This window comes from Megascapheus bottae, chromosome 16 (genome assembly GCF_031878675.1).
Source record: "Megascapheus bottae isolate mThoBot1 chromosome 16, mThoBot2.hap1, whole genome shotgun sequence".
NCBI classification, from domain to species: Eukaryota; Metazoa; Chordata; class Mammalia; order Rodentia; family Geomyidae; genus Megascapheus; species Megascapheus bottae.
The window spans coordinates 46,415,907-46,425,744 of record NC_143524.1 but is presented as its reverse complement, the minus strand read 5'-3'; the positions used below and the strand labels follow the sequence as shown (position 1 = coordinate 46,425,744).

Genomic DNA, 9,838 nt, shown 5'->3' with positions numbered 1-9,838 from the left:
ATTTCAATTTAATGTCTTTCTTTTCTTTCCTTTCCTTTTTTCTTTCTTTCTTTCTTCCTTTCTTTCTTTCTTTCTTTCTTTCTCTCTTTCTTTCTTTCTTTCTTTCTTTCTTTCTTTCTTTCTTTCTTTCTTTCTTTCTTTCTTGCATGCTTGCTTGCTTGCTTGCTTGCTTGCTTGCTTGCTTTTTGTTGGTCATGGGGCTTAAACTCTTGGCGTAGGCACTATGTCTGAGCTCTTCAGCCCAAGGCTAGCACTCTACTCCTTGAACCACAGCACCCCTTCCAGTTTTCTAATGGTTAATTGGAGATAACTGTCTCATAGACTTTTGTGCCTGGGCTGGCTTTTAACCATGATCCTCAGGTCTCAGCCTCTTGAATAGCTAGGATTACAGGCATGAGCCACTGGTGCCTGGCTTCAGCGTGTTTCTCATTTATTGACATTATAAAGATTGGGTGGCAAGTTAAAAACATTTATGCTAAACATAGGCATTATTATCTTCCCTCCTCCCCCCCTCTTTCTCTTTCTTTACTCAGGCTTGAACTCAGGGCCTAACACTCTTGTTCATGGCTGGCTCTCTACCCCTTGAGCCATACCTCTAGCTCATCATTGTGCTAGTAATTTTGGAGATAGAGTCTCATGTACTTTTTTTGCTTAGGCTGGCTTCAAACCTTGATTCCTCAGATCTCAGCCTCCTGAGTAGCTAGGATTACAGATGTGAGCCATTTGTGGTATGCTTAATAATGTTCTTCCCCATCTACTGTTGAGTCACATACCCCTTCTTACATGTGAGTGAGGAGAATCTTCTCATAAGTTGATGGAGCTCATGTATCTTAGAGCAGTGTCTGAGACTTGGAGGTATCTGAGGGGAGATGGCAGCAATGAAGTTGGGGGGAGAGGAAGGAATGAGGGCAGCTCTGGCTTCCTCTCTACTATAGCAGGAAGTGAGTGCTCAGTATCAGTTGAATGAATAATGCAACACAAGTAAACAAAACAGGATATCTACTTGACAAAATTGTACAGGTTAAGAAAGCACCCACTGAGACAGTCAGTACCTTTAGAACACATTCATAGCCACTATTTTTTGGCCAGTCCTGGGCTTAAGCTCAGGGTCTGAGCACTGTCCTTGGACTTTCTCAAGGCTAGAGCTCTACCACTTGAGCCTCAGCACCACTTCTGGCTTTTTTCTATGTACGTGGTACCGAGGAATTGAACCTGGGTCTTCGTGCATGCTAGGCAAGCACTCTACCACTAGGCCAAACTCCCGGCCCTCATATTCACTTTTCCACATAGAACAGTTGAAGAGAGAAGTCTGGAAGTCTGCTGGGCCACGGTCTCTGTCTCCACATGGACAGCCATCCCAGAAGAAGAGCTCCTCTCTGACCCTCCAGGACTCCTGTGGTAGGAGGAGCAGAAGCCAGGCCCTCAGCCTGCCCTGTCACTTACTAGCTCTGAGCTGTGGTCAAATTACCTAACCTCTTTGAGCAGTACTTTTTTAAAATCTAGAAATTGAGAATAATAACACCTTTCTCAGGGAGTTAAATGGATAGTGCCCAGCACAAGACTGCAAAGATTTGTCTGGCTGGTTCATTCTTCCTGCCTCTGGAGAACCCCAGCCTACAATGGAGCTGTCCAAAGTGCTGAAAACATCTTCTCTTCCTTCCTTTCCCCTCCTCTCCTCTTCTTCCCTCTCTCCTCTTCTCTCCCTCCCATTCTTCTCTTCTCTCCTCTCTCTGCCTCCCTCCTTTACCTCCTGTCCACCTTCTTTCTCCTCTCCTCTCCTTTCTCTCTTCCTTTCGGCACGGGCACTCTGGAGGCCTAGGGTTTGAACAGATCTAATTTTCCGAGTGGCTTCTTCAGGCTCCTGGGGGAATAGAGAGGGAATGAACCGTATATGAGGCCCTCCCTGGGCAGGAGTGTTAGCAAGCTGACAGGCAGCAGAGGAGTTTCCTGTGACTTTAGCTGTGTTGAGAATGAAAGCCCTCAGGTCAGAACAGGCTCAGAGAGCTTGGCTTCTCAGAACCCGGACGCAAGAAGTTTAGGATCAGCAAAGGAACAGTGAGTCAGATCTGAAAGCTCGATATGATAGGTGAGTCTGAGACAGAGGCCGCCGGAGGCAGGTAAGACAGACCAGGGTGGGCTCAGGAAGCAGGCAACCCCGTGGCTGACTTCGGACCTAGGTCTCGGGTCTAGCACCTTAACCAGTGATGGCTGAGGTGGAAGTCTTTGAAGCTGTCACACTACAGGGGGAAGGAGCAGGAGGGCTCACCTGTCTCTTGATTTTAATCAGCACACAGAACATCAGAGTGTACACATCCAAACCAAACCCTTCCCGCGGAGCAGGGAAAACAGAGGCACAGAAAAGGGCAGGGTTCCTATGCCAAATCAGGGACAGAGATGGGGTCTAGGTCAGTTCTTGCCTTGTCCCAGAGCTAAACTGCTGAATCCCTGCAGTGAGCCACTGACTATAGAATTCTTCAGTCCCTGAGTATGGCATCCAGACCTCACACCAGAGGATCCTACTGCTGTTTTGTGGGACTCAGTGAAACCCATCCTCCTTCCTGTGCCTTCATTTCATCCTCTGGACACAGAGGACTCAGTCTATATGTTTATGACTTAAACAACTTTGTCAGCTCTATTGCTCTAGCTCTCCAAACAGGATTTTTTTTTTATTTGGCTGGCAGGTTAGAAGCCATGATGTGGTTCTGATTCAGATCTCTCTTTGGTGAGACCTTGGCTGCATTTCCTCCTCTAGAAAATGAGGGTCTCTCATTTGGACCTCTGGCTGTATGGTGAAGAGTGGTGACCGGGGCTCTGGAGTCTGGGAGGAGAGGTAGCTACTGTCACTACAGCTACAGCTACTTACCTCGCCATCCAGAAGCAATAGGCTCTGAGCCCATGGCTCTCTCTGAGGGATTCAGCTCCAAGGCAGGATGGACCTGCTCGGAGACCCAGCTGCTAGGAGACCACTTTGGGCATAGCAGCAGCAGAACAAGAAGGGTTCAGAACACCCATGGCATGAGTGCTATGAGGCACTGCACCAGTCTTGGGAGGATATGAAGCCCTTCCAAACTGGCTGGGGAGTCCTTCGAGATCATGGGTCCAAGTTCCCCATTTTACCAATGAGAAACTGAGGTTCTGTGAAGGAGTGTCTGCCTCACAGTCGTGTAAGATGATAAACAATCCTTGTCCACACCCCTCTTTTCCAGGGCTGCAGGGGAGCTTGTACTCCAAAGGATGGAACTGGATTTTGCCCCACCAGAAGACTGGCCTGCCGTGCCAGAGCCTATGGGGGTTCACTCATAGTTATCTGAGGACAGCCTCTTCCCTATCATTCTTCTCTCTAGCATTTTGGGGTGCCCTTCTGGGAACCAGCTCCCTGCCCTGGCTAGCCTGGGGTGCTAGGACCTTCACTCTGGGAGTGCTGGGTCCCTGGGACTGTGATCCCATCTTTGCCCAAGCCCTTCCCAGTGTGGCTGCCCAGCTAGCTGTGGACCAAGTCAACCTGGACTCCTCACTGTTGCCTGGCTTGCAGCTGGCTTCTGTGGTCCTCCCCACAGGCTGCAACACCCCTCATGCCCTGGCCACATTCTTGGCCCACAAAGATACTGTGGCTGCTTTTGTGGGTCCTGTCAATCCTGGTTATTGTCCAGCAGCAGCCCTACTGGCGCAAGGCTGGGGCAAGACCCTCTTCTCCTGGGCATGTGGGGTTCCAGAGGGAGGAGGTGAACTGGTGCCCACCTTGCCTTCTGTTGCCCATGTGCTGCTGTCTGTCATGAGACACTTCGGCTGGGCTCGCGTGGCCATTGTGTCTTCCCAGCATGACATCTGGGTGGCTACAGCTCGGCAGCTGGCCACAACTTTCAGAACACATGGGCTGCCTGTGGGGCTTGTGACATCTCTGGGACCTGGAGAGCAAGGAGTCATGGACGTCTTAAAGCAGCTCCGAAGTGTGGATGGCCTGAAAAGTAAGTATAATTGAGCTCTTTACTCCTGTGGGCAGCTTAGAAATCAGATGGCCGTGGCTGGAAGCTTCCTGTGCCTCACAGGCTGGGTGAGCCTTGCCAGTTGTGTGGATCCCTGCCCCCTTGTGGCCAGACACAGAACAGGGCTTTTAACCTTTAAGGAAAAGAAACCTGGCAGAACACATAAGACACTATCTTGACTCTCTTTCAACCCCTGGTGGGATTCTCTCACTTTTCAGAGCCTGGAAAAGTGGCTGGTGGCCACTGGTCCATAAATCATAGTTACCACTCAGGGGTTCAAGCTGAGGCTGGGACTCCAGGTTCTGACCTCTCTGGGTCCAGCAAGGTCCAGCAAGGAGTTCCCTAATCAGTCATGGTGGCTCTGTTTTCCACCCTATTCAATCAAATCGTCAGAAAAGGGAGTAGGGGAGAGGAATGGTACCAAGGGACTCTGCTGTGGACTTCACCTTGAGCCAGGTTCCTCTATCCTAGTGCCTGGAGGGAGGGGCAACTGGCTGCTTTATTACCAAGGTCTGTGCATTAGTCAGAATTCCCCCCCCCCCCAATAATGAGACTTGAACTCAGGTCCTCATAGTCTTGATTTTTTTGATCAAGGCTGGAACTCTACACACTTGAGCCATTCTCACTACTGGCTTTTTTTTTTTTTGCTGGTTAATTGGAGATAAGGGTCTCTCGTTTTGTCCATCCTGGTTGGCTTCAAATTGTGATCCTCAGATCGCAGACTCCTGAATTGTTTGTAACACAGATATGAGCCCCTTGGCGTCCAGCTTAGTTATACTTTTTGTCACAAGTAGTTGAGGAAAATAACTTGACAGGAAGAAGATTTAATTTTGACTGAAAGTTTCAGAGGTTTCGATCTGAAGTCAGCAGGATCCATTGCCTTGTGCCTGAGATGAGGCACAAGGCCACGTACTTCACCATTTAGCCAAGGGGGCAGGAGAGGCCAGGGGCAAGACAAGATACCTTGGAAGGCATCCCTACTCCCTTCTCCAAACCAGACCCTCTTCTCCTGGGCATGTGGGGTTCTGGAGGGAGGAGGTGAACTGGTGCCCACCTTGCCTTCTGTTGCCTATGTGCTGCTGTCTGCTACCTTCCAATAAGGCCATCAAATTTGGAATCCTCCATTGGCAAGCTAGTCCACTGATGGAGAAAGAATCCTCATAGTCTGATTGCTCACAATGATTTTTTTTGCGGGGCGGGGGGGGGGGAATGTGACACTTCTTTCCCAAACCATAACAGGCTGTTTCTATCTGCTTAGACCTTGAGGCAGCCAGCCACCCAAGGCCACAGTTCAGGTTATAAGGTGATGATGAATGAATAAGCAGAATGTGATCTGTGGAATGCAAGTGTAAATGGAATAAAGTACTGATCATTTCAACAAAGGAAGGACCAAGAAAAAGCAAAAACACAAGGGATTATGTATATGAGTGCCTTTAGATAAAATGTGAAGAATAGAAAGAGCCACAGAGATAGACAGTAGATTTGGGGATCTGAGGTTCATGGTTTGAAACCAGCCCAATAGGCAAGAAATCCACAAGACTCTTATCTCTAATTAAAACCACCAAGAAGCCATAAGTGGAGTTGTGGCTCAAGTAATAGAGCACTAAGGGAAAGCTCCCCAAGTTCAAGTCTTAGTACCAGCATGCATGGTTGCGTGCGCGCGCGCACACACACACACACACACACACACACACACACACACACTTAAAGGATTGTAAGCTGAGATTCAGCCATGAGCTCAAACCTTGGCTCTACCATCTTAGTGGTTATATATTCTGGGGCAACTCCTCCAACCTCTCAGTGCCTTAGTTTCTCTAACTGAAAAGGAGAGATCGTGACACATACATTTCTTTCTCTTTTTCTTTCTTTGCCAGTTCTGGGGCTTGAACTTAAGGCAGAAGTGCTTCCCTTGAGCACCTTTTTACTCAAGGCTAGCATTCTACCACTTGAGCCACAGTTCCACTTTTGGATTTTTCTGAGTAGTTTATTGGAGATAAGAGTCTCTTGGATTTTCCTGCCCAGGCCTGCTTCAAACCAAGATCCTCAGATCTCAGCCTGTTGAGTAGCTAGGATTATTGGCATGAGTCACTGGCGCCTAGCTTACAAATGCATTTTTCACTGCTGCTGTAGCACTGGATGGTTACTGGAAAACTGTTAATGTCTATTAGCAATGGTTGTAGCCATTGTTGAGCAACAGTTTTGGACGGTCATATAGGGAGGGAAATGCCAGGTAGGCCAAGCCCATCTTGGTTGGGGTGGGGTGGGGTCACTAGATTAAAACCAGGATTCAGTGGCCTGGGTAGTAACTGTCACAGCATACAGATTCAGAATCAATTCTACCATTATCCAGTGGCTGGAGGAGGTGGGGCAGGGGTGTGGGCATGGGGATGGCCTCAGAGTTCAGAGCAGTTCTTCAGGGCCACAGGGATCTGGGTTTCAGGGAAGGCCTTAGGGTGCTGGGCCTGCAAAGGTAACCCATCTTGTCCACCTCCAGTTGTGGTGCTTTGCATGCATTCAGCGCTGCTGGGGGGCTCAGAGCAGAGAGCCCTGCTGAGCCATGCATGGGCACAGGGCTTAGTGGATGGGAGGCTGGCCTTCCTGCCCTATGACACGCTGCACTTTGCTCTACCCTACCGAAACCACTCCTACCCTGCCCTGAGTGACAGCCAGCCACTGCGGGAGGCTTATGACGCAGTGCTCACCATCAGCCTGGAGTCCAGCCCTGAAGATGAGACAGGGGTGGACGCAGCTTCCCACCTGGAGTCTAACCAGGTAGGTGTGTCAGAGTCTTATATGCCATGGAGGGTGAGGGCTGTGTAGCAGTGCTTTTGTGTGTCTCAGCTGCTTCAGGCCTTCCCTGGCTAGTGCCCAATCAACTATGGGTACAGTGTTTGATGCCTAGCAGTTATGTCTATCTGTCTGTCTCATTTTTTCACCTTCTGGTCTGTTTTCTTGTGCCTCATTCGCATCTATCCATCCATGCAATAGCATTCCAGTTCCTTCCCTCACTGCTGGTCCTACTTCTCTTTCTGTTGCAGCATCCCTCCTCTTGCGGTTAGCATCGCTCTAGCAAGTTGTGAAGATCAGGAGAAAGTGTTGGGGTGGGTTGGAGAAGGAGATTTTCTGGTTATGGTTGTGACTCCAGAGAGTGTTCATTGTGGCTGCCATCTTGGTACAGGACTGAATTTAACTCTAGTTTCTATGGGAATGTCTGTTTTCTTAGTGATAGTAAGACAGCAGCGGCTGAAGGTGGAAACTAGAGTATAGATGCTGACAAAGTCATCAGCCATTTATCGGAGAAAAATGTGGATTGAGTTTCTCACGTGCCACTGCTTCAGGGGTCAAGGGCCCTGTGATAAACAAATCCGATCTGACCTTCAAATCTGCCAAGTTCAAATAGTGGCAGCGCTACTATCTGCCAAGAAAATAGAAGAGGATCAAGTAACAAGAGGCCAGGATGGGGCAGGGAGCCATGTGAGATAGAATGGGCCAGGCAGTGTTGAGTTGGCTCTTGACCCACGCCCTGAGTGATCAGGATGTTTCTTAATGAAGAGCAGTGAGGTAGAACTTGTTAGATCAAGGGCTTTAGAAGGTGTCTTCAGGACATTGGAGTTGGTGGAGGTCACAGTGGAGGTGGCTATAAAGATTGTGAAGCTGCTGAATGGAGCCTGGGGCAATGTTAGGACCAGAAAGAGGGCTGTGTTCAGGGAGAGAATGATAATCTCAACAACTGCTATGGGCATGGGGACCAGGACCTTGAGATGTCTGGGATGTTGTGCCTTGAGTTAAGGGAGTCTCTTCCACAGGTGTCCCCACTCTTTGGAACCATCTATGATGCTGTTGTCCTGTTGGCTCATGCCCTGAACCACTCTGAGAGCCATGGAGTCAAGCTCTCAGGGGCTTTCTTAGGTGACCACATAGGGGCTCTCGAAGTGGATGGCTTTGGCCAGAGGATCCGGACAGATGAAAAGGGCAGGAGGCTAGCCCACTATGTAATCTTGGACACAGATGGCCAAGGGAACCAGCTGGTCCCCACCCACATTCTGGACACAGGCACATGGCAAGTGCAGCCCCTGAGCAAGACCATACATTTCCCAGGAGGGGTCCCTCCAGCCCAGGATTCCAGCTGCTGGTTTGATCCCAACACACTGTGCATGAGAGGTAACCCATCATTCATCCCATCTCATCTATCCTCTGCTATCCTGTTATTCATGTATCTACCTATCCATCTACGCATCTACCCATTACCACCTATCTGTCAATCCACCCAGCTATCATTCATCCATTCATCATCCATCCATCCATCCATCCATCCATCCATCCATCCATCCATCATTTCATCCCTCTACCACAATGTACTCACCAACCTGCCCTTTTACTCATCCACTGTCAATCTATTCTCCTCCTATCTACCTTCTGTCCATCCATTCACCCACCCATCTACCCAGTCATCCGCAGCTACCTCCTCATTACAGTTCTTTTCATGGGTATTGGGAACAGGGGCAAAAAAGGGTTCTGACTATGAGAAGATGGAACCAACAGATGGGATGCTCCAGAGGAGCCAGGTTCACACATTAACAGAGACATTTTTATCTTTCAGGCCTTCTAAAATACACTATAGCCTTGTCCACCGTGGACACCAGAGCAAAACCACAGAAAGGGTTAGTGACTTGCCCAAAGTCACAGAGGGAGCCAGTGGCTGAGCTCTTGCTGAGCAAAAGGGTCAAGCACAAGCTTTTATCTTTCCTCATGACCACTGGGGAGCATGAGATCAGAATGACTCCTGTAATTTATCCATCCCCAGGAGTCATCGGTGACGAATCCACGCTATTCTACAGGTGCCTAGATATATAGGAAAGTGCACACAGATGTATATGACAGGTGCCCCCATCTTCCCTAATGTACATCTAGTCACCCTTCTGCCTCTAGGGGGCAGCTCAGCTTTAACCAGGCTTGTGTATATCATACCTGCCCTGCTGAACCTCCTGCCCTGGTCTCTCAGCCAGCTCACTCCGCAGTTCTAAGGCCATTGTTATTCCTGCATCTCTCTGAACACATGCCACGTGTCACCTTGCCCTTGACTGCATTTTCTGTCCCTGGGCTGCTCTTCCCCTCCCTCCACCCTCTCCAACGTTGCTTTGCTTTTTGAGTAAGTTGGAGCCCCTTCCTTGTGGTCACGGAGGCCCTCATCACACAGTTTCTAGTGTATGTGCTGTGCTGAGCAGGGCCAGGGCTATCTGCTTCCTGCCCTCTCAGCAGTGCTGTGAAGCTTCTGCTTTTTTTCCTGGGTTTTTGTTGTTGTTTGTTTGTTCGTTTGTTTGTTTTTTTCTGCCGTGGCATTTATTGAGTCCCAGGGTAGAGAAGAGAATGGAATAATAGCATCTTTATCCTCATGGGATAGTGTGTGTGTGTTCACTTGTGCCAATACTAGGGTTGAGCTCACTGCAGTTCCTTGCTTATGGCTGACACTGAACCACTAGAGTTGTGCCTCCCAGGTTGGGGCTGGTTAATAGAATCTATCTACTGATGGATTCTATTGAACTCTTCTGGGATGGCTTGAAACTGTAATCTTCCTGGTCTTAGCCTCCTAAGAAGCTAGATTACAGCTGTGAGCCACTGGTGCTTGAAAATTATACTTTTTAAACTTCTTTTCTTTTCTTTCTTTTTTCTTTTTCTTTTCCCAGTCCTGGGCTTGAGCTCAGAACCTGAGCACTGTCCTTGGGCTATCTTGAGGCTAGAGCTCTACCACTTGAGCCACAGCCATCTCTTCTGGCTTTTTCTATGTTTGCATTACTGTGGAATCGAACCTGGGAATTCGTGTATGCTAGGCAAGCACTCTGCCATTAGGTCAAACT

General features: G+C 49.0%; 1 protein-coding gene across 1 annotated transcript in view; it reads left to right on the top strand.

Annotated features, from left to right (window-relative positions):
* The first annotated feature begins 2,079 nt into the window (after positions 1 to 2,079).
* LOC150053521 (guanylate cyclase D-like) overlaps positions 2,080 to 9,838 on the top strand; it is a 31,385-nt gene continuing 23,626 nt past the window's right edge. Inside the window, exons 1-4 of the mRNA XM_090349300.1 lie at positions 2,080 to 2,086; positions 3,207 to 3,965; positions 6,478 to 6,755; positions 7,790 to 8,144. Of these exons, the coding sequence (XP_090205426.1) occupies positions 2,080 to 2,086; positions 3,207 to 3,965; positions 6,478 to 6,755; positions 7,790 to 8,144 (1,399 nt within the window). The remainder of the gene's footprint in view (positions 2,087 to 3,206; positions 3,966 to 6,477; positions 6,756 to 7,789; positions 8,145 to 9,838) is intronic.